At 51.6% G+C, this 23,159-nt stretch overlaps 1 protein-coding gene across 1 annotated transcript in view; it reads left to right on the top strand.

Annotated features, from left to right (window-relative positions):
- The first annotated feature begins 5,111 nt into the window (after positions 1-5,111).
- FOXN4 (forkhead box N4) overlaps positions 5,112-23,159 on the top strand; it is a 31,074-nt gene continuing 13,026 nt past the window's right edge. Inside the window, exons 1-2 of the mRNA XM_031650183.1 lie at positions 5,112-5,165; positions 5,904-5,992. Of these exons, the coding sequence (XP_031506043.1) occupies positions 5,907-5,992 (86 nt within the window). The 5' untranslated portion in view covers positions 5,112-5,165; positions 5,904-5,906. The remainder of the gene's footprint in view (positions 5,166-5,903; positions 5,993-23,159) is intronic.

Genomic DNA, 23,159 nt, shown 5'->3' with positions numbered 1-23,159 from the left:
CCATTAGCAGTATAACAATGTAGAGAGATATTCAGTAATATCAGCCAAGAGACAGCCCAGATTTTTTTAAAAAGCTTAAAAAAAAAAAAAGAAAAAGAAAAAAGTAAAAAAAGGCTGGTCACGGTGGCTCACGCCTATAATCCCAGCACTTTGGGAGGTCAAGGCGAGCAGATCACTTGAGGTCAGGAGTTCTAGACCAGTCTGGGCAATATGGTGAAACCCCGTATCTACTAAAAATACAAAAATTAGCCAGGCATGGTGGTGCACGCCTGTAATCCCAGCTACTCAGGAGCCTGAGGCAGAAGAATCACTTGAACCGGGGAGGCAGAGATTGCATTGAGCCAAGATCCTACCACTGCACTCCTGCCTGGAGAAAGCGAAACTCTGTCTAAAAAAAGAAAAGAAAAAACACTCCAAAGAAAACACTTTTCATAAAGGAATGCCTGGACATAGTGACTAAAACAACCACAAAATTAAATGAGGTTATTATAAAAGGATGGAAAAGAATTTTTAAAAATACTCTTGCAACTTGCCCAGTGCACATTTGTGGATCACAGTTCATAACAGGCTTGATTTTGTTAGCTGCTGTCCACTTTTCTGGGAAGTAGAAAAGAACAGTGATGGACCTAGTTCTGAGGTGGCAGGATATCACAAAGGTGCGAAGACATTAGAGTCTTCCCTTCCTGGAAACATCCAAGGGTTTAGCATCCTCTTATTAAATAATACATATGACAACAATGATAAGCAGCTCTTCTGCAATCGCATTTCCAAAGAGAACGATCATACACATACCAGTTATGCTAACAGCAGCGGAGATCAATGACCAGTGTATTTTCATGGTCTCCTAAAGGGGAAAAAATAATCTGTGCTCCTATCTTCCAAAGTTGTTTGTTGGACATTAAATGGTGGCTCCACAGTGCTACAGAACTGTACATCTAGGAAACCAGAATCTGAAATTACTGGCATGCACCTTGGAGAGGGGGCACTGGATAAACTCTGTGAGAACTTGTGAGTTTTCTTGTGTCTGTTTTTACAGGTTCTCACTCTGTTGCCCAGGCTGGAGTGCAGTAGTGCAATCTTAGCTCACTGCAGCCTCAACCTCCAGGGGCTCAAAGCAATCCTCCCATCTCAGCCTCCCAAGTAGCTGGGACTATAAGCATGCACCACACCATACCATGCCTGGCTAATTTTCTTTTTTGTAGAGACAAAGTCTCACCATGTTGCCAGGCTGGTCTCGAACTCCTGAGCTCAAGCATCCACCTGCCTTGGCCTCCCAAAGTGCAGGGATTACAGCCCTGAGCCACCACACCCAGCCTCCATTGAGAACTTTCTTATAAGAAAATACCACTGAGCTTTTAGGAATTGACAAAGCAAGGGGAAAAAGTGCCTATAAATCTCCAGGGTACTTACTATGTGCCAGACACAGCCCAGGGTGCTGTGGCCCTGGAGGGTTCTAGTTTAATGGTTCATGAAAAAACAACAACAACAACAAAAGACCTTGGTATTTCTGCTTCATAGACATGCCCTGCAGTTCACCAGACCAAGCCAATGGTCAGGGTCAAAGAAAGAGACCTGATCATTACTACAAATCACATATTCCAGACCTCACTCCCTTTTCCTCCTCACCATTGGAAAACTAGACCAATAAGCAACGCAAAAGTCAAGGACTTGGGGAAAAAGCAGAAGAAATGGTCATGATCTGTTAATAAAACTGAACTAGGCTGGGCGCGGTGGCTCATGCCTGTAATCCCAGCACTTTTGGATCATGAGGTCAGGAGATTGAGACCATTTTAGCTAACATGGTGAAACCCCGTCTCTACTAAAAAAAAAAAAAAAAAAATACAAAAATTTAGCCGGGCATGGTGGTGGGTGCCTGTAGTCCCAGCTACTCGGGAGGCTGAGGCAGGAGTATGGCATGAACCTGGGAGGTGGAGCTTGCAGTGAGCCGAGATCATGCCACTGCACTCCAGCCTGGGCCACAGAGCCAGACTCCGATTAAAAAAATAATAATAACCCAAAAAACAAAAAAACAAAAAACTGAATTTCTTGATCAAATAAAACCTGCTTTCAGCTTGCCAAGTGACTTAATAATCTTAATCCTTCAGTATAAACACTGTTTCTACACATTACATGTGAGGAACTGGTGTTCCCAGTTATGATTGAGTTGGTTTATAAGCTTATCAGCATCATGAACAAATATTTCTTACATAGCCATGGGCACCTTAGCGTTGAACAGACCATGCAGATAACAGATCAGGCAGATAACTACACTTCTTAACTATCAAACCTAAGCAACCAAGACGCAGATTAGAGCATTTTCCACTGCATAGAACTGGAAAGGAAAGCCAAAGCCACATACCTATTGCTTTTTCTTTGTTCTGCAAGATTTCCTGTACAATCAGAGGTCTGGTAAATTCGGTTTATGTTGGGCCTCGTAGAAAACGTGCTATGAGGGAATCTGAAGAAATCAGGACCAATATAAGGCCCGGGATCCTCTCCCTACACCGGAGCAAAGGATAACGTGTAATGAAGCTATGGATGCAGGTGAATTTCACATTCTTTCATTTAAACAAGAAAAAAAAAAGGTGGTTATTGGCCGCCTTTAGCTCGGTGAAAGCATCACCTAGTACAGGTGTCCTCATTTGCTTGACCATAAAATCACCTGAGGCACTTGTTAAAAAATAAAGATTCCTAAGCCTTGCATTTTATGGTTCCGACGTCACCCCAGGTGACCTACAATTGAAAAATGCCATGTATTTATAAAAGGGAAAAACAGATTGATGTAACAAAGTGAAAGCAGGGTTTCTGTTAAGTTTCCTGGATTTTGTAGCAGTAGGTGTTTTAGTGGCAATATTTTTACCAACCAGTCCTGAAGCAGTGAACTAAAAAATCTCAATTTTTTAATTAAATGACCTCCCCAAACACCCTCAACCTCCCGCCCCACTCCTTTGCTGGTGGGAGGGACTGTCTTTTAGTGAAGGATTCTTGCTTTTCTTTTCCATATTTCATGAGTCTACAGAACTCAGACTGGATGCCTTTTATTTTAAAAACTTGACTGAATCCATCAGCTTTCAGAAGAGACAATTTCTTTCCAAATCATTCTGAAGATACAAAATTATACCTAATGAAAAGGACTGTGACCTCAAAAGGAGGTTGTCAAGTCACCCACGTTTCCTTACAACTCCAAGAAGGATTAACAGAAATAAACCCAAATGCTTTGAATGCTTACAACTTGACTGGTGAATTAATTATGTGTCATTCAGGGTCATTCAAAGCAACATAAACGATGTAAACCACTTTCCTAGCCGGTCAAAACACACATTTTAAATACATGCTGGTCGGGGGAGATGAACACTGAGAAAGTTTCATGACTGTGACCTCAACTAACATCTGTAAACTACATCTTTTTCCTCCTAGAGAATGAAAGCTGATCTATTTACTCCTGGCAGAGAAGAAAGGAGGAAAGACGTCCAGGTGCTACCAGAAAACCATTTGTGAGGACATGGACCAGTGCCAAGGTCACAGCCCACCTGAATAGAACTTGAAATCCAGGCACACCCAGTCCAGGGGAGCCCTGAGTTCTTCCTGAACTTAAACACCGGGTTTAAAAAAAAAAAAGTTTCACAGTCACAGGTGCGGGGACACTGGTCCCCTACCCGCTGCGAAGTAGATAACGCGAGGACAGCCTCAAAACAACTCCAGACGCTTCGGGTGCCTGAGCCTCACTCGGTGGGGGCGGCGCAGACGTCCACGTGCAGTACGCGAGCTGGGGCGGTGCGGGAGCTCGCGATCTGCCGGTGCGCCCCCGACCCACTCACTGCCGCTCGGGGCTTCGGGTTCCCCCCATGCAAAAGGGGGACCATGCTATGTCATCAAGGGCTGATGCGAAGAAAAACCCAGAAGGAGGCATCAATAAGTAACGAAAGAAAAGGGGTGGCCGTTCCTAATATCGTCGCTGCCGTGGCAATTACTGCAACGGAGGCTCGAGAGTTAGGGCGTCAGAAACGCAAACTTTCCAGGGGACGAAACTCATCCAAGCCTCCTAAGGGGGCTGTGGAGACCTCTGCCCGCGCTGGGCCCCGCCGCCGTCCGCGGTCCGCGCCACCTTTCCCGCGGCGGGCTCCAGGCGGGGCGGGGCAGCAGCGGCGCGGGCCGGGCGGCGGGGAAGGGCGGGAGCGCGGTTGCACCCGCGGGCCACTGCCCCCAACGGCTGCGCTGGGCTCGCGGCGCCGTACCCCGAGCGCCGCAGCCTCCGCCACCACTGCTACAGCCGTCGTCGCGGCTCCCTGGGCGGCCGAGCCCCGCCGCGCTCGCTCCGGGCGGGCTCACCCTCCCCGCGGGACAGGGGGGCGCAGCGCGCAGTCCCGGGGCGCCCTCCTCGCCTAGCCGCCGCGCTCGGCCCGGGCCCCCCCTCGCGGCCCCAGGAGGTGGAGGCGCCCCGCGCCCCCCTATCCGCTCCGCAGCCCCCTCCCGCCGCACGCCAGCCCGCGCGGGCGCAACTTTCTTAAAGGGACAGGTGGCCCGAATCCGCGTCCACCTGGGGCCCCGTCTCTGCCTCCTGGCCCGTCACCCACTTTGCGGGAGAGAGGGGGTTGCAACAGATTTTTCCGCCCGCCCACGTCCTTTGCCCCAGGCCAGGGACGGGATTGCAAGTTTTAATGCACCCAGCCTCCTTTTGCAACTTAATTCCCTTGGCCGAAATCACCCTCCCACTGCTCAACGCATGCTCGCGGGCATGCAGTTGTTGTCCCTGTTGGCAAAGTTTGAAGAGGGGTCCCTACCCCTGCACCCCTCCGCCCCGCCCCCCTCACACACACCCCCCAGAACCCCGGGGCGTGCAAGGCTCGCGGCTGCTGGGAAACGCCCGCTGCAATCCCCTTGACCCTGCCCTGTAACTGACCCTTGGGGAAAAGCCCCCCGCACGGCTACTGCGCATGCTCTGAGCTGGACAGCTCCAGAGAGGGAAATTTAAAAACGGTTCGAGCTGCGACGGCGGCCAAATTGCGGAACGCGAGGGGCGAGCGCGAGGGAGCCCCCCTCCGGAACCCCTGCCCGCCCCCGGAGTGCCGGCAGCGGCGGCCCCGCGAGGATCGGCTCCAGGTACCGCCTTGCAGGGTCGGCTTTGCTCCCTCCTCCCGGGCAATGCCGGGCATTGCATTTCCAGGGTAGAGACCCGGGCGCAGGGGCTGCGGGGCCGCCTCCCTCTGCTCCCTTTTCCTCCTTCCTGGGAATCCTTCGATGGCTTTGGGGGCAGAACTGGGAGCCTTTGGTGGGCTTTTATGTTGGTTCAGGCTTGGAGTTTGAGAAACTTAGGGAACTCAAATATTTTTATTTTTTAATTTAAGGCAGTGTTTGTGTGTTGCGGGGGTGGGGGTGGTTGGACTGGTTTTCCAGTAAGGACTTGTGGCATTTCTGAAGGCATTTCCCGGGCAGGAGCTTGCGGGGATTATTCCCTTTGCAAGTGGGAATTTGTTCCCCCAGAGAAATACACATGTCACATCCAGCTGCCCCTTATTTTCAAAGTGATCATAACCAAACTGAGGTTGAAAATATAAGGCTTGGAAGGAGATCGGTTTTTCTGATTCCTATTTTGTGAGTCCACAATTTCCGGGGTTTGACGTTTGGATTCTAGAGGCTTCCCCTGCTCTTCCCCCATTAATTCGAAAGAAGCGGGAATTTCACTTCATTCTCTTCATTTGCTTGTAAAACCCTGTAGAATTGCCCTGGGAAAGTGACCTGAGATGCCCAGGAATCCTCTAGAACTTTTTTCTTTAAAGAAAAAAAAAGAGTGTTCTGTGAGTTGATTGCACTCCATCTTTCTGAATTGCGGGAAAAGTGTGGGTTTCTGCCTTGTCCATATCGTCGCTGACGGGAGCTTTGTTTTCTGCTTGTCTTTTCCCAAGGAGATGATAGAAAGTGACATCTCATCCATAATGTCAGGAATTATTCGAAACTCAGGGCAAAATCACCACCCCTCTCCACAGGAATACAGGTGAGGGCTCCAACAATAACAAACTGTGTATTTTTTAATTGCTCAGAGTGTTTATATGCTGTTTATGGTTTCTGAAACTGCCCAAGAACTATTGTTATGTCCGATTCTGTGATTTTTGCAGGAGAGCTGGAAGGTGTTGATTTCAATGTTGATCTTGCTAAGGGTGTCTGGGCCACAACCTGGCCCAGTGGGACCACGAAATGCCTTCTGTCTCCTGTCCCCTCCAAAAGAGGTCCCTTTCTGCATTTGATACTGTTTGGGCTTCCTGGTGAATGTTAAGATGACAATAGGAACTACTGCTTCCCCTACAGTGGCCTTAATGGGAAATGCTCCCCACCCCCCCCCCCCGGCCAAAAAAAAACAAAACAAAACAAAAAAAACACCCTTCTGGGAGGAATTGGGTTCTATCCTCTCCATGCATGTTAAGAAAGTAGTCAGATCTGCTAGGTTCTCAGCCAGTCTGTGTGACATTCAGCAAGTTCTTTGCCCTGGGCCTCACTTCCTCATCATTTAATTGATCTTGTTGAATTAGACGATCTTAAGGTCTCTTCTAGGCCTCATGTGTTTGAAGAGTAAATTAGATGGAAACTGAGGCCAAAGAAGTTATTTCTTGAAACAGGGTGAAGCAAGGTACAAGTGAGAGGATGCATGGAAGGCTTCAGAGCCCTTCTCTTTTTTTTTTTGTCTTCAAACCTCATAGCCGAAAAGGCCTTTAGGGGGTCAACCAGTCTGTGCACCCCCTGTTTTTTACAGTTGGGGAAACTGAGGCCAAGAAAGGAGAAAGGGCTTGTCCAAGGTCTCCAGGAGGGAAAAGGAAGAAAAGGAAGGACCTGGAGTCCCCTCCTGGCCTTTCTTCCCTTGAGGCCAGGGAGCCCTGACCTGGTTTCCAGGGCTCCCCCGACAAAGCAAGCAACGTGTCTGTAGGCTGAGGGGGCACAGTCCAGATTACAGAATGGGGACAGGACCAGGGCCGGCCTGGGAAGAGCAGGCTGTCACCTCCTATCAGCCCTGTTTACCCAGGGGTTGTCTGGCCCCCCGGGGTCACTGCAACTCACCAGCAGTGCCTGCTGGGGCAGACCACAGTCCCCAATTAGAGGGAGGCTGCTTCCTGAGGGCTGTGGGCCTGGAGGCTGCCTTCTGAGATCCAAATGAGGACACAGATTCAAACAGCTATTTGCAGAGAGCCTGCTGTGTGCAGAGCTGGGGCCAGGTACATGGCAGTTTGCAAGCACCTACTGTGTGCCATCCCCCATCACTCACCTCATCTCAGGAGGTGGCTCTGATGAGCTCTGTTGTATAGGTGAGGAAACTGAGGCTCAGAAAAATGAAATGGCTTCTCCCAAGATCACACAGCCAAGGGCCTCTAGGCTTCCTTCCAGCACTCACAGGGTTTAAATAATGCCGAGTGAGTTAGTGGCAGTGTAAGGGTTAGCAGCTTGGGCTCTCAAGTCCATTATAATCCCAACTTCTCTGGCCGTGTGGAGCTCTGAGCCTCAGCTTCTTCATCTGTAGAATGGAGATAGAAATAGTACCCACTGCATGGAGTTGTTATGACAATTTTGTAATCATTTTTCGCTCTGCCGTTCACCAATTATGAGCACATTCACCTGTGAACTTTCATAGTTTTGTGCAACGGGGATAATAAAGGCTAGCTCTGGAGGGTTAAGTGAGATATGTATCATATTATCTATGAAGGTACCTGACACCCAGCAGGCACAGAACGTATCCAGGGTGAATCTACCTCTGCCCTCCTAGCTGCAAGCCTGGGCGAGCTCATCCTTCCTCCAGGGTGGCTTTAAGAGCTCAAAGACATTGAATCTTACTGTTACCTAAAAGCACCCCTTAAAAGCACTGGAGATAGGGGAGTCAGAGAGTGAGAACAATTGCTAGGATTCAGACACATGCAGGTTCAAAGGCCAGCTTTAGGCAGGGCCAGTGACTTGGTTTCATTTCTCATCTTTAAAATGGGCATGATCATGGCTCTTCCCTCATGCAGTTGCTGGGAGGATTAAGTAAATAAAGCTTGTAGAGCAAGAAACACATAATCAGTAGTTGCTGTTGCTGTTACCACTTAGTTACATTAGAGAGTCTGGCTTCCTGCAAGAGACACGTCTATGGAGGGCTTTCACGATGGGAAGTGAGGAGGAACTTGGAGGGTGGGAGAAACCCTGAATCCAGATGCCCAGGTGCTGCCCAGGAGGGGCTCCCACCAGACTCGCCCCGGAGTCTTGGCCCCATTCATCTGGGCCACCCAGCTGACAAACTGTCTGGGGCGCTAAGCAGCTGGCCTTCTCCAAAAACAGGGCAGGGCAAGCAGAGAGCGTCTTGGGGGCCTGGCAATGCCTAGCCAGTCCACTGCCCAGCTAGCAGGGGTCAGGGGTAGGGGAGTGGGGAGGAGAAGCAGGCCTGTTCCCATCAGCACTGGACCCAGAGGTGCCCAGGCTCCTGGTCTGGTGCAAGCCTTTCCTATTCACGTGGATTCAGGGCTGTTTTTTTGTTCGTTTGTTTTGTTTTTGTTTTTTTGTGTGTGTGTGTGAGTCACTCTGTCATCCAGGCTGGAGTGCAGTGATGTGAACTCAGTTCACTGCAACCTCCACCTCCCGGCCTCAAGCAATTCTGCCTCAGCCTCCCTAGTAGCTGGAATTACAGGCGAGAGCAACTGTACCTGGCTAATTTTTGTATTTTTAGTAGAGACAGGGTTTTGCCATGTTGGTCAGGCTGGTCTCAAACTCCTGACCTCAAGTGATCCACCTGCCTCGACCTCCTCCCAAAGTGCTGGGATTATAGGCGTGAGCCACCATGCCCATCTGTGTTTTCTTATATCTAACGGCCAGAGTATCCAGAAAGGCAAAATAACATAATAATAATAACAATAATAATAGCAGCTGGTGGTTTCTTAACCTTTTACTGCCTGCCTTGCCTATGCCAGGCTCTTGGCATAAATCCCCATCAAATCCCATCAAATCCCCAAAACCACCCCGTGAGGGTACCACTCTTGGGCCCATTTGGTGAATGAGGAAACCAAGGCTGAGCCTGTTTATATGGCTTAAAAGTTGGCACAGCTTGTCATGGATACAGTGGAGACTTGGCCCCAAAGCAGTTGCACCCTGAGAGTATTTGTTTCCACCATCTGTGACCACTGGCCCGAAGTCCCACTGGCCATGAGCATGGGTGCTGGAACAGAATAAGCTGCTCCATCACCTCACCGCTGTGTGACCCTGGATGAGTCACTGCCTCTCTCTGAGCCTCAGGTTCTTCATCAGTGAAATGGAGCCACCCAATTTGCAGGTTTGCTGGAAGGATTCTGTATCTCAAGTGGGTCAAGGCACTCAGAGGGGCCTGGGAGAGAGTGCTTTCTTACGGAGGGAGTTTTATGATTACACAGTGACTTCCCGCTTCCAACCACTCCCATTTTTCTCCCCAAATAATAGCCCAGGAGAAGTGTATGGGCTTCTCATTCACCCTCCCACATCTCCAGAGAAGGGCTCCAAGGACCACGCAGGCTGTGGGTCCAGCCTCTTGTGCAGCCGCCTGGCTCTCCATCCCCCTGGGGCCGAGTTTGGCCGTTAATTTTCAATGGCTGTGTGCAGGAGGGCGGGGGCAGCAGCTAGAGGCGGCTGCCCTGTCCCTGGGGAGCTGTCAGGAGTCAGTGGCGGAGCCTAGACAGCAAATTGGCAGCAGCCTCTCAGCCCCGCTGCTGACGAAGGGGCAGGGGACCGGGGGTGGTCCTGACCTCTTGGGCAACGGTAAACAGGGCTCATGCTGAACCTGGGTTAGCTGGATTTCTCTCTAGCTCAGGGGGTGGGAGGAAAGTCCACCCTTAGAGGTGCTAAAACAGAGTTATTAAGTACCTACTGTGTGCCAGGCACCTGCAAAACATCTTAGCAAGGGTAGCGTCCCATTTCTTCCTTTCCTTCCCCTTCCCCTTCCCCCTCCCCTTCCCCTTCCTCCTTCCTTCCTTCCTTCCTTCCTTCCTTCCTTCCTTCCTTCCTTCCCTCCCTCCCTCCCTCCCTCCTTCCTTCCCTCCCTCCCTCCCTCCCTCCCTCCTTCCTTCCTTCCTTTCCTTTTTTTTTTGATGGAGTCTGGCTCTACTGTCCAGGCTGGAGTGCAGTGGCACAATCTCAGCTCACTACAACTTCCACCTCCTGGGTTCCAGCAATTCTACTTCCTCAGCCTCCCGAGTAGCTGGGATTACAGATGCCCACCATCACGCCCAGCTAATTTTTGTATTTGTAGTAGAGATGGGGTCTCACCATGTTGTCCAGGCTGATCTTGAACTCCTGACCTTAAGTGATCCACCTGCCTCAGCCTCCCAAAGTGCTGGGATTACAGGCGTGCCGTTTCTTTATAGTAACAACTATGAGACAGGTACTGACATTATCCCAATCTACACATAAGGATACTGAGGTCAAGAGACATGACTTGTTCAAAGGCACATATTTATGAAGGGGCAGAACTTAAATTATTAATCACCTGCCCCCACCTTTTAGAATTTATTTTGGAGGTCAGGTCCAACAAGCTCCTTTTACAGATTGGGAAACTGAGGCCCAGTGAGATGATGGAAGGCAGGCTTCTGACTTCTTGGACCCTCACCTTCTCCCAGGGCCACGAGGCTCAGTGGTCCTCCTTCCGGATCCTCGTCCTGGATGTTCACTTCCCAAAATCTCAGTCCCTTCTCTCAGAAATGAGGTGACCTTGGGGAAAAGCCCTTCCTCTCTGGATGGTGGTTCTCTTATCTGTGGACTGCAATGCTGCGCACATGGTAGATAAAAGTTAACACATAGGTACTGGATAGATGGATGAATGGACAAATAGCACATGAAAATAACACATCCATGGAAACACAGGGAGGCTTCATGCTCAAGGGATGATAAATTTCTCTTGAACTCACACTACGTGTGGGGATAGTTTAACCCATATCAGGTGACTTCACCCATCAGTTGTGATCTCCTTGGAAGGGACTCTGTTTCTGAGGGGCAGTAACCATCCCGATGTCTTCTCATCCCTTCACCCTCAGGGTGGAGAGAACAGCTCCTCAGGTGACCTTATGGGTAAGGAAGAGAGGTAGCCTCTCTGCGGTCCGACTCTTTCCAGGTCTTGCAGTTTCATCCCTAAAAAACACATGTGTGCATGCACTCTCACACACATGCACATTCTAAGTCCCAAGTCAACCCTTGTTCTAGAAAGGAAAGATTCTTTTAGCCAAATTCCTAATCAAATCATTTCACACTACAGTGACCCTTGGCCAAGTTGCGAATTTCTGAGCTTGCTAAATTGTATTTGATTTTCTTTTTCCTGTACATGGTTACAAAAGATGTGTTAGCTAAATAAACACCTCCATGAAATGCTTCATCCCTTTTTGTGTAATGGTTGGATCGGGAACAAGAGCAGCTTTCAGTGATGTAACAGTTTCTTACCAACCACATCTCAATAAGGCAGGCAAAACCTTGTAATCAGGGTGGAGTTGCCGCCCAGGTAGGGCAGGGCGTGTCTCTGAATCCCTGGAATAGTGATCTGACCCCCTCTCTGAGGCAATATTTGTCAGGCACACCCCTCCTAAATGACAACGCAGAGGAGAGAATGAAGTGGGAAGAGAGAAATGTGGTCTGAGTACCTACCATGTGTCTGGCTTTGTCTTAGAGGTTACCTGATCTTATCCTCGCATCTGCCCCGTGTGGTGAGAATTATTATTCCATTTTACTTGTGAGGAAACTGAGGCACAGAGAGGTGAAGTAACTTGCCCTAAATCACACAGCTACAAAGGGGTTGAGATGGGATTTCAACTAAATCAAGATGGATATTCTTTCCTCTACACAATTGCTGTATCAACCTAAGGAATCCCAAGGTAGGAAATAAAGAGTTAATTGTGGTCTGTGGACTTCAGCTAGGTAGGCAAGGATTCCCCAGAAACCATAATCCATCCATAAATATGTGTGACCCTGTGTGGGCACCTGCCAGGCTCTTTGGCGAGTTCATTGCATTTCACCTCTACGGCAACAATCATGGGACAGTGGCCGTGGGGGTTCAGTTCAAATATTTGTCAAATGAAAGGCTCAGAGCTGGCTGCTATGGGTCTTGTAATGAGGTGTAAGACACATCCATCTCTGTCCTCCTGCCATTTAGTATCTAGAAGGGTGGAGTGGGTAAGAACAGATGCCTGGGTTATATTAGTGGGTGACCATGAGTGGTCTGTGCTATGTGTAGATACTGACGGTTCTAACCATTTCAGGACAAGGGAAGACTGGGAGATGCTGGACTGGTTTGGGAGGGCTTCCTGGAAGAGGTGATATTTAAGCTGGGCAGAAAATGGATGGAGATTGAAGAATGCAAGATATGTTGGGGCTGGGCTGAGGACTCTTCCTCCCTTTCTGACTCTAGCTTTCATACTTGAGAATATGTTATAGATGCCCACAGGGTGTTGGGTCCTATGCCAGGTGCTAAACAAAATAGAGGGCCTCCTGGTCCTTGCCATCCTATGGCAGAAAGACTGGAAACGTGTAAGTAAATATCTCATTGCAAAATAAGTATTCTGTGGACACACACAGGAAGAGATAGGGAGGGTCTGGGAGGGCCTCTCGCAGGAGAGATCATTTAGGCTGAGAAAAAACCAGCTATAAATGAATGCATGGAACAGCATTCCAGGCAGAGGGAACAGTGTGTGCAGGGATCTTAAGATGAGTGAGAATTAGAATGTTTGAGGAACTGAGAGATGGACAGGTTGCTAGAGCAGAGAGAATGGAAGGAGAGAGGTGGGGAAGGAGATGGCCGAGTGTCAGGTCAAGGTGAGGAGCTTAACTCGCACTCTCTTGGTGGGTTTTAAGGACAATGACAGGTTCCAATGTCCCTTGTAAAAGGTCACTTTGGCTGCTGGGTGTTAAATCCATTCCACAAACAGTTCTCCAGTGCCTACCTGGAGCCAAACACGGCACCTGTGGTTTGCCTACCCCAAACTAAGAGGCAGGCTCTGTTCTCACCTCTGTTCGGTACATGAGAATGCTGGGGTTCAAAGGGCATTGAGTTATCTGCCCAAGATTTCCCCATCAGGAGTGGAGCTGGACTGGAATGCAGCTCCCCCTGGTCCCTGTCCTCCTGTTCCCTGCCAGTTTCTTTCCTCCCTCCAGCAACACGACTGATTAATTAAGGACATTGTCCATTAAAGTGGGTTGGGTTGGTCTCCTAGTCAGCATAGGATGGAAGCCATGGACTCCAGTGGCATTTTGCCTTGCCCAGAGCCACCACAGGGTCCCCTGACAAGTGGCTGTGACACCATGGGGATACCTGGCGCTGGATTTTTTTATTTTCTATTTTTCATTTTTACTTTTTAAGAGACAGGGTCTTGCTCTGTCACCCAGGCTGGAGTGCAGCAGTGCAATCATAACTCACTGCAGCCTCAAACTTGTGGCTCAAACAGTCCTCCCACATCAGTCTCCTAAGTAGCTGGGACTACAGGCATATGTCACCATGCCTGGCTAATTTTAAAACATTTTTGTAGAGGCAAGGTCTCAGTATGTTGTCCAGGCTGGTCATGAACTCCTAGCCTCAAGTGATCCTCCTGTGTCAGCCTCCCGAAGTACTGGGATTACAAGCATGAGCCATCACACCTGGGCACACTCTGAGTTTTTAAATAAATGATATGATGAGGGCTTGCCCTTCCTGCATTTCAACCAAACCGGTAGAGCAGCTGCGTGAAGAGGCTCCAGGCTCTCAGTGCATCCCTGGTTCAAATCCCAGCTCCTTTGCTGATATGCTATGTGGCTGAGACGTGTCACTCATCTCTCTGGGCCTCAGCCATCCCATCTGTGAAATGAGGATGACAGGTAGCTGCCCCCACAGGCTGTCAGGAGACTGGGGAGTTTTGGACCTAGGGGGTTGGCAGGAAGGTGGCATCCCATGCAGGGGTCTCTCCTGTGCATTCAGAACAGTGCCTGGCAAGTAAGAGTTCAAGAAATGCTGCGGAATAAAGCAGACACTTCCCGAGTGCCGGACACCTTGCTGTTGGCTGTCTTCACGGGGCTCACTCCTCCATACTGTCAGGAGAGGTTTACTAGAAGGGGACCACCACCACTGGGGTGAGCGGCCCTCCTGTGTGCCTTCGTCCAATCCTCACCATACCTCGTGAGATGGATGAGCATTAGCCCTCCCATTTTACAGATGTGCAAACTGAGGCTCAGAGAGGCACACAGCTGCAGACAATTCTCACAGCTGCTAAGTGGCCAGACCTAGGCCTGACTGACCCCCAAAGCCTACCTGGGTAGCACTCCACTGCAGTGCCACAGAGAGAGCAATGGGGGACCCGGGGCTGGGCTGCCCAGCTGGGATGGGCTTAGGATGTGGCATTGCAGAACTCAGAAGGGCACACAGGTAACACCCAGGAAGTCATAAGCACATAGGAGGTACTTGGGAAATGGATTACACCAATGATAGAGTGTTATTCTGACATTGATGTTCCCAGGGTGCCACCCTCAATCCTAGCCCGGATCTGTCTCAGACCTTGAATGCTCCATGCTCCGTTCTTTCAAAAGGGACCCAACCCTTCAGCATCCCCCTACTTCCTGGCAAAGGGGGGGCTGCCTAAAGGGGCTCTGGTGGCATCCCAGATGGGGAAATCGAGGCCCAAGGAGGGAGGAGCTGAAGCGGCTACCTGGGGCTGCTGAAGCTTGGGGATTTGGCGAGGTCACCTGGCTCGACCTCACCTTTCCTATCTGTTAAAGGGAGTAATGAAGTCTCTAGGGTCTGTGGGCGTGTGCATGTGTGTGTTTACATACACGTGTGTGTTGTGTGTGCATATGTATGTGTGCACGTGTGTGTGCACATGTATGTGTGCGTCATATGTGTAGTGTGCACATGTGTGCATGTGTGCGTGTGTGTCTGTGTGCATATGTGTTTTGATAAGGAAAAATATGCACCTGCAATATTTTTAAGGCAATGTAAGAGGCCTTAATATTTTAAGGCAATGTAAGAGGTTGAGCTTTGAAAAGCAAGAAGTGTCTTTAGGGGCAGGGGAAGTTGCTGGTGAACTACTGAATTCAAGGAGACTCTGGAGCACCAGATAGGTCTTTTATGTTCTTTTTGCCCAAAAAGCTCTCTGCTCACTAATGAGGACTCCCTGTGGGTGACAGATCACCCACGTAGTCTGAGAAAGACACATTGTCAGGAGTCACCCTGGGGACGGACCCCTGAACTAATAGATCTGCCTGCCTTTTCAGCAGAACAGATGCCTCATCTGATCTGCTGCTTAAATAAATTATTGCTGGACTGTTGTCATTTTCTCTTAGGTGGCTCCCTTAGGGTAGCTGCTATTATTATTCCCACTGTCTACACAGTGAAACTGAGGCCCAGGACAGATAAGTCACCAGCCCCAGGTCACACAGCCAAGAGGAGCTCATACCTGTGGCCCTGAGGGAACCCTCTACTCTGTTGCTGCTGCTTTACAGGTGGGGATATCAAGATCTGGAGAGGGAAAGGTGCTTGCCCAAGATGATGGAACTTTGGAAATGCACCCAGGGGGTTGACCTGCAGGTTTCTCCCCCAAATGTCGGGGGTCTTTGCATCAAAAGGAACCTTAGAAGGGCCAGGCATGGTGGCTTACACCTGTAATCCCAGCACTTTGGGAGGCCGAGGTGGATGGATTACCCAAGGTCAGGAGTTCGAGACCAGCCTGGCCAACATGGTGAAACCCCGTCTCTACAAAAAATACCAAAAATTAGCCGGGCATAGTGGTAGGTGCCTGTAATCCCAGCTACTCAGGAGGCTGAGACAGGAGAATTGCTTGAACCCAGGAGGCAGAGGTTGCAGGGAGGTGGAGGTTGCAGTGAGCTGAGATTGTGCCACTGCACTCCAGCCTGGGCAAGAAGAGCGAAACTCTTGTCTGAAAAAAAAAAAAAAAAGGAACCTTAGAGGTTGCTTGGGCTGACCCTTCATCCAACAGGGATGGGCCTGGCAGTTCATCCCCTTGGCTACCGCTTAGATAGGTCTGGGACGGGGGGCTCACAACTTTGTGAGTTGCCCTAATACACAGCTCCTGTTTTTACAGAGCTCTTCCCTGCAACCTCCTTGCTGGTGGTGGGGATGGCGGATGGGGTACTCGTTTTATAATGAAACATACTAAAACTCAAAATTCCATGAAATCATCTCCTTAAATTTCCAGATCTAAATCAAATTTCTAGTTGTTTTAAGGCAATGTAAGAACACCACAGATTTTTTCCCATCAAGATAGAAAGGATTGTTTCAGATCACAGATCACTGCCACCTAGAACTTTCTCCACTGATGGAAACATTTCATATCTGCACTGGCCGTGTGTGGCCATTCAGCACTTCAAATGTGGCTGGTGGGCCAAGGAACTCTGTACATTGATTTGATTTTAATGAACTTAAATGTAAAAGCTGCTCGTGGCTGCCTATTGGGGAGACACTGGGAGAATTTTCTAGATATCACAGAGCAGCAGTCCCAGCCTTTTTGGCACCAGGGATTGGTTTTGTGAAAGAGAATTTTTCCATGGATCGGGTGAAGGAAGGGGAATGGTTTCGGGATGAAACTGTTTTACCTTATATCATCAGGCATTAGATTCTCCTAAGGAGGCCGGGCACCGTGGCTCACGCTTATAATCCCAGCACTTTGGGAGGCCAAGGCGGGTGAATCACTTGAGGTCAGGAGTTTGAGGCCAGCGAGGCCAACATCGTGAAACCCCATCTCTACTAAAAATACAAAAACTGAGCTGGGCGTGGTAGCGCCTGTAATCCCCAGTTACTTGGGAGTCTGAGACAGGAGAATCGCCTGAACCCAGGAAGCGGAGGTTGCAGTGAGCTAAGATCGTGCCACTGCACTCCAGCCTGGGTGACAAGAGCAAGGCTCTGTCTCAAAAACACAAAGCAAAACAAAACAAAAGATTCTCATTAGGAGTGGGCAACCTAAATCTCTTGCACGCACAGTTCACAATAGGGTTTACGCTCCTATGAGACTCTAATGCCGCTGCTGATCTGACAGGAGGTGGAGCTCAGGCACCTGCTACTCACCTCCTTCTGTGCAGCCTGGTTCCTAACAGGCCACGGACCAGTACCAGTCCTCAGCCTGGAGGTTGTTGACCTCTGTAATAGAGCACACTTCTTCAGCCAGGGAGAAAAGGACACGGTTGTTGTAGCCAACCCAGTCTCTGGAGGTGGATGTCCTGGTTCCACCACTCCCTGGCTGGGTGACCCTAGACAGGCCCATTCCTCTCTGGCCTCAGTGTTCTCATCTAGCAAATGGGAAGGTGGTGATGATAACAATCCCTGTGTGATCAGGCTCTTGCAAGGATGATGTGAGATCCAGTGTGAAAGTGGCTTTAGCTCAGGGCTGGGCGCACACGAGGGGCTTGTCCACCCCATGCCACATCCATGGGGGGACAGCTGACCCCAGGGGAGTGTGGGTGGAGCAACCAGAATGCTGGGTCTGTTTGCTCATCTGTGTTCATCTGTGGGTACTTGTGGAGCAGCCTTCGTGTGCCTGGCCCTGTGCTGGGCACTGGGAGTTTGGCTCCTCCCGTGGGGGTGTGAGGGTCCTTGCTTCAGCACCAGGGCGTCTAGGGGCTGCCTGCACCCAGCAGGGGACTCAACCCTTGTCCTGTCCTGGTCTCCTCCCTGCCAGATCCTTAGGGACCCTCAAGACCTGAAGGTGTAGCCCCTGCCCTCCCTGGGGCCACCAGTTGGGCTCAGAAGAAAGTTGTGGTCAACTAGAGTGCTCCCTGGGGCTCAGAGAAATGGGGAATTCAATGGGGAGACACTGAAATGCGCACAGAGGGAGAAGGAAAGGCGTCCTTTGTGAGGGAACAGAAGGCGCGTAGACCCAGAGGAAGACACACGGAGAAGCGGGGAAGGACATTTGGCCCCAACTGGGACCGTTAGTGCAACGGAGGCTTGTCACACACCACACCTGAGTGAGGGCAGGGGCCACCTCAACAGGAGGAGGGCGGGATGGGCCACAGCTCCCCAGCACTGGGTGTGCAGGAACCACCTGAGGCTGGGGGATGCATTAAATGCAGGTACCCAGCCTCTTCCCCAGAAAGCCTGCCTCAGTGGCTCTGGGCGACCCAGCAGCAGGGCTGGTACCACGCAGGGGACTGTGGGTGAGTGGGGTGGAGACAGGTCCATAGGAGATCGGGGACCCTGGACGCCATGTCAGAGGAGGGGGAAGAGGAGAGGATGGGCACTTAGCACAGCTCTTGTGGGTGCTCTGCCTCCATCATTGTTGCCCCCATTCTACAGATGGGGAAACTGAGGCTCAGGAAGGTTGGGAAGCACACCAGATGCCACCAAACCTGACGGGCAGGGCTGGGACTTCCTCCCAGGGTCCCTCAGTTACAGTGACAGACACAGAAGAGGGAAGGGGAGTTGGAGATGGAGGGAGAGTGGAGGAAGCAGGTGGAAGGAGTTGGGTCTTTTTTTTCTTTTTGAGACAGAGTCTTGCTCTGTCACCCAGGCTGGAGTGCAGTGGCGAGATCTTGGCTCACTGCAACCTCCGTGTCCCGGGTTCAAACAATTCTCCTGCCTCAACCTCCCGAGTAGCTGGGATTACAGGTGCATGCCGCCATGCCCAGCTACTTTCTGTATTTTTAGTAGAGACAGGGTTTCGCCATGTTGGCCAGGCTGGTCTCAAACTCCTGACCTCAGGTGATCCGCCTGCCTTGGCCTCCCAAAGTGCCGGGATTACAGGCATGAGCCACCATGCCCGGCCAGAGTTGGGTCTTTTGAAGTTGATTCTTCTCAAAGCCTCCTTTGGAGGTGACCCTAGGCAGGCAGGCATCAGTGACATGGGTGACTCAGGGTTAGCAGGGCTGAATTTTCCTCTCACCCAGGAACTGAAGTGACACTCCCAGAGCGGGAGCAGAACAGGCCTTGGGAGGAGAGCCTAGGGCAGTGGGGCTGGAATGCGCCTTTCTCTTTGAAATTAAAATGTCCTGTCATTTTCCAGTAGACAGGAAACTTAGGAGGTTGATACAGGGTCTCTCTCTGTGTGGCTGTCTCTGTCACACACACACACCAGGGAATATTCCCAGCCCTCTAAGATGGCAGGGTGGATCACAAAGCCACTGTGCCTCCACACCAGTGTGCCAGCCTGGGGGTATGAGGCATTGCGGCTATTACTGTTATCACTCACGCCCATTTTACAGGTGGGAAACTGAGGCTGGCGATTAAGTGCCCTCCCCAGGGCCTATGGCTGAGAAGCCAGAATGGGTGGTTTCAGAACCAAGGAGCCTTTCCTGAGTTACAGCTGCTGTGGGCCCTGTAGTTTACACCGTCTCAAATGAGGCACCGGGAGAGAGTGAGGCGAGGGCACATGGGGACGCCTTTAATGAGGGAACTTCAGGCACTGATGAAGGAGAGGTATGGAGGGGGCTTCGCATGCCACTGTGGAGAGGGGGACGTGCTGACCTTTCTGCAGGGGACAGAGGTCCGAGTGGTCAGGTGATTGGGGGATGAGACATTCTCAGGTAGGCCCTGGTGCGTCAGCCCCTGGCCCTTGCCACGCACGCAGAAGACATGCCTGAATGCCAGAGAGACGCTAAGAAACAGTGGGAAGCTAGCCAGGCTTCGGAGCCAGTGGACTCCCACCACAGTGCTCCTGGTGCCCACAGCCACTGCAGGTGTCCAAGGTGCTGGCTGGGGCCACCTGTCAGGTGTACTGAGGCGAACATTCCGGCATGGGCAGTGGGCACAAGAGAGGACCAGACCACCTTTGGGATGCCTGGGGCAGCGGGGAAGCAGGGGCCTGGCCATCAACTCCAAGCATGTACAGCAAACCCCTGAGAAGGGAGATGGGGACTGCACCTGTGCCAAAAGTCAATCACACAGTGGCTCATCTGATCCTATGACAGCCAGGGAGTGGAGCCCCGGGGACCTGCAGTGACTTGTGCAAGGTCATGCAGCTCAGGGGTCACAAGGACTTGAACCCAGATCTGTCCAGTCAAGGCCTGAGCTTTGGCCATGCCCCCTGTGGGCTGTCCTTCCCCCAGAGCATAGCTGGAAGTCCCAAGGGTGCGGCTTCAGGGTCTGAGCTGGGGCCCCAACTCTGCATTTTAACTGGCTCTCTGGGAGATGCCGGTTTGCACAGCCCCAAGTGAGAGCCTGGGACCCAGGGTGGGGCATCTCCCCCAGAAGATGTCTGATCTCCACCTGTAGTACCACAGGAACAATCTGAGGCATGCAGACAGACCCGGGTTCGAGTTCTGACTGCCTCGCTTATTAACAAAGGGATTTTTCTTTTACTGGGCTGGCTTCAGCTTCCCCCTCTGTGAAGTGGGGCTGCCTACTCTCTGTCCCTGTCCTGGGGCTGTGACAAGGACCTGAGGAGGCAGAAGACAACTCTGTCAGTTCAAAAGGGCTGGACGTGACCATCACTGTCATACCAACTCTCAGCGCTGGTGGCCTGCGGTCAGTCTTTTTTCAACCAGCCAAGCAGGCATTTAAAGGGCACCCACTTTGGGAGGCCAAGGCAGGCGGATCACGAGGTCAGGAGTTCAACACCAGCCTGACCAACATGGTGAAACCCTAGCTCTACTAAAAATACAAAAATTAGCCCAGCATGGTGGCATGCATCTGTAATCCCAGCTAGTCAAGAGGCTGAGGCAGGAGAATCGCTTAAACCCAGGAGGCGGAGGTTGCAGTGAGCCAAGATTGTGCCACTGCACTCCAGCCTGGGTGACAGAGCAAGACTCCATCTCAAACAAACAAAAAAAAGGCACCCACTGTGTGCAACGACATGGGGCAATATGAGGCTTGGGGCCAACACTCAGTGAGCCAGAAGGCGGGGTAATGGGGCAGAGACCTAGACAGTGCAGGACTCGCTGGTCCTGGTGAAGTGTAGAGAGCAGTCAGGGTGCAGAGTGGGTCTTGTGCTTGGGGTCTGGGTGGCAAAGGCTTCCCAGCGGAAGTGCTGCTCTCGGGGTAGCAGGAGCCTGCATGGGGAGTCAGGACCCCAGCCCTGGTCTTTTTCCATACTGTGACATTGGGAGCAAACCAATCTCTGCTTCCCAGAGGTAAAATAAGAGGTGGGGTCCAGTGATGTCTGTGGGATGTCTGGGGTGAAGAGGCCAGAAGTCAGACTTTGCAGTAAGCCTCCAGGGGTGGGCATGGGTGCCGGGGAGGAGGCGGAAAGGGCATCATTCCTGCAAGAGGAACGGCAAACGCAAAGGCACGAGCCCTGCCTGGGTCTACTGGGGGCTGCAGGAGGAGTGGGGCTGCAGGAAGGGGGAGCCAGAGGGGCTCACAAGTAGCAGGAAAGAGAAGCATCAGGATAGCGCCATTGACTCAGCCCAACTAGACGCTCAGCCATGTGCTACACCCTTTATACCTGACTTCGTGTAATCCTCACTCTGTGGGGAGGCAGGCTGACAGCACTGAAGTGACCACTCAGTCCTGTGTTTCTTCATCTGTACAATGGGGCCAGTGTAAAACCAGGGTCTGGCACACAGGCAGTGCTCCTTACAGGGAAGTGTTTAGTGGTAGCCGTGGCCAGGGCATGTCGATGTGACCCCCAGATCCCAAAGCTTCAATGTACTTCCAGCCCCCTGGCGACCTGGTGAATATTAATATGAACATTAATGTTGGTGTTAATATTAATAGCAGCTAAATATTCTTATTACATTTACTATGAGCCACTGTTCCAAGTGCTTTACATGCAATTACATATTTCTTATGACATCCTATGAGAAAAGAGCTATTGTTATCCCCATTATACAGATAAGAAACTGAGGCTCAGAGAGGTTAAGCCAGTGGCCCAAGGGCACACAGGCAAGTGGAAACCAGGATTAGAATCCAGAGCCCAAGCATTTAACCACCACGGGTACTGCCTGCTAGGTTTACCTGCTGCCAGAGATTCTGCCCCACAGTGGCACCTAGGAACCTAGTTCATTTACAGCCCCTCACTCAGGGAGCTTTGGAGGGCAGCCACCTTGCTAAACCTGCCAGCAGGGGCCCAGCTCCACTTCTCCTTGTTACCGCAGTGCCAAGCAGAGCGGCCAGGGCAGTGGGGAGTCACAGCAGGTTACTGAACAGGAGCATGGCTTGTACCACCAGGCGCCAGGAGGTTTGCTGGCCAGTGGGTGAGGAAGGGAGGGTGGGGACTAGCCAGCACCCCCAACAGTGGGTGGCACACCAGGCCCTGCCCCTGCACTTCACCCCATGGTCTCCCAGGGCCTGAGGGGACAGATGGTATCACCCAGGCCCAGGCCGTGGCTGTCACTTAGCCAGATGAGTTACGAGCAGGCTGGAGGGGTGGCAGCCGGGGGGCCGCAGAAACAATTGCACTGAGACCCTGGGACAATGGGGGCCACGTGCCACAGGGGCAACAGTCGTTTGTCACACAATGGGATGCCGGCGGACAGCAGCCGGGCCAACTGCTGCCACTGACACGGCCGGCCGCGTTTTCAAATCGTTTCCAGGCCCTGTTTCCCTATGAGGCAGCCAATCGCGGGGGCAGCCAGGCAGTCACCTGATGCCAGCTTCGTGGGCCCAGGGCCCGGGCCCTGTGACAACTGAGCAGTGTGGCCATGGCAACGCTAATTGTGGCCCTAAAACACAAGAGGGGAGAGATGGGGAGGAGCAGAGAGAGAGAGACAGAGAGGGAGGAGGAGGGAGAGGGAGAATGTGAGGCCGAGCTGGCCAAGCAGATGGAGGGAGGGAAGGGGCCGGGCCTCACTGGAGCCTCTGAGAGGCGCAGAAAACCAGGGCAGGATGGGTCGGTGTCCCGCCTCTCTCTACTCAATCTATGAGGCTATTTTTGAAACATGGAGCTTAGAATTTAGACTGTGGGCCTCTTGGTGGTGACACAGAAAGCCGCTGGCCGCAGGGGTGGCAGATGTGGGGTCTGGCGTGTGCTCCTGGGCTGGTCTCTGCACTGTCACGACAGGGCCCAGATGGTGGTGTAAGACCCGGTGCTCTTGGAGTCGCGTGGCAAGTGTGACTTCAGGGCACTGGGGAATGACATGGCTATCCCAGATCACCAACCTGTCTGGCACCTCCGTGGGCAGCTATCCTACATCCACAACAAGCAATGTTTTGCCCATGAATCTGTTGCGGCTGGTGGGCATGGGTCCCAAATGGAACCTCCCAGGGCCACCAGGGGTCAACATGAAGAGCTCAGGCTTCAGGAGGCACTGACTGGGTCTCAGCCCCACCACCTCCTGTTCTGTGT

Source organism: Papio anubis, chromosome 9, assembly GCF_008728515.1.
Source record: "Papio anubis isolate 15944 chromosome 9, Panubis1.0, whole genome shotgun sequence".
Taxonomy (NCBI): Eukaryota; Metazoa; Chordata; class Mammalia; order Primates; family Cercopithecidae; genus Papio; species Papio anubis.
This window is presented reverse-complemented; position numbering and strand designations above follow the sequence as displayed.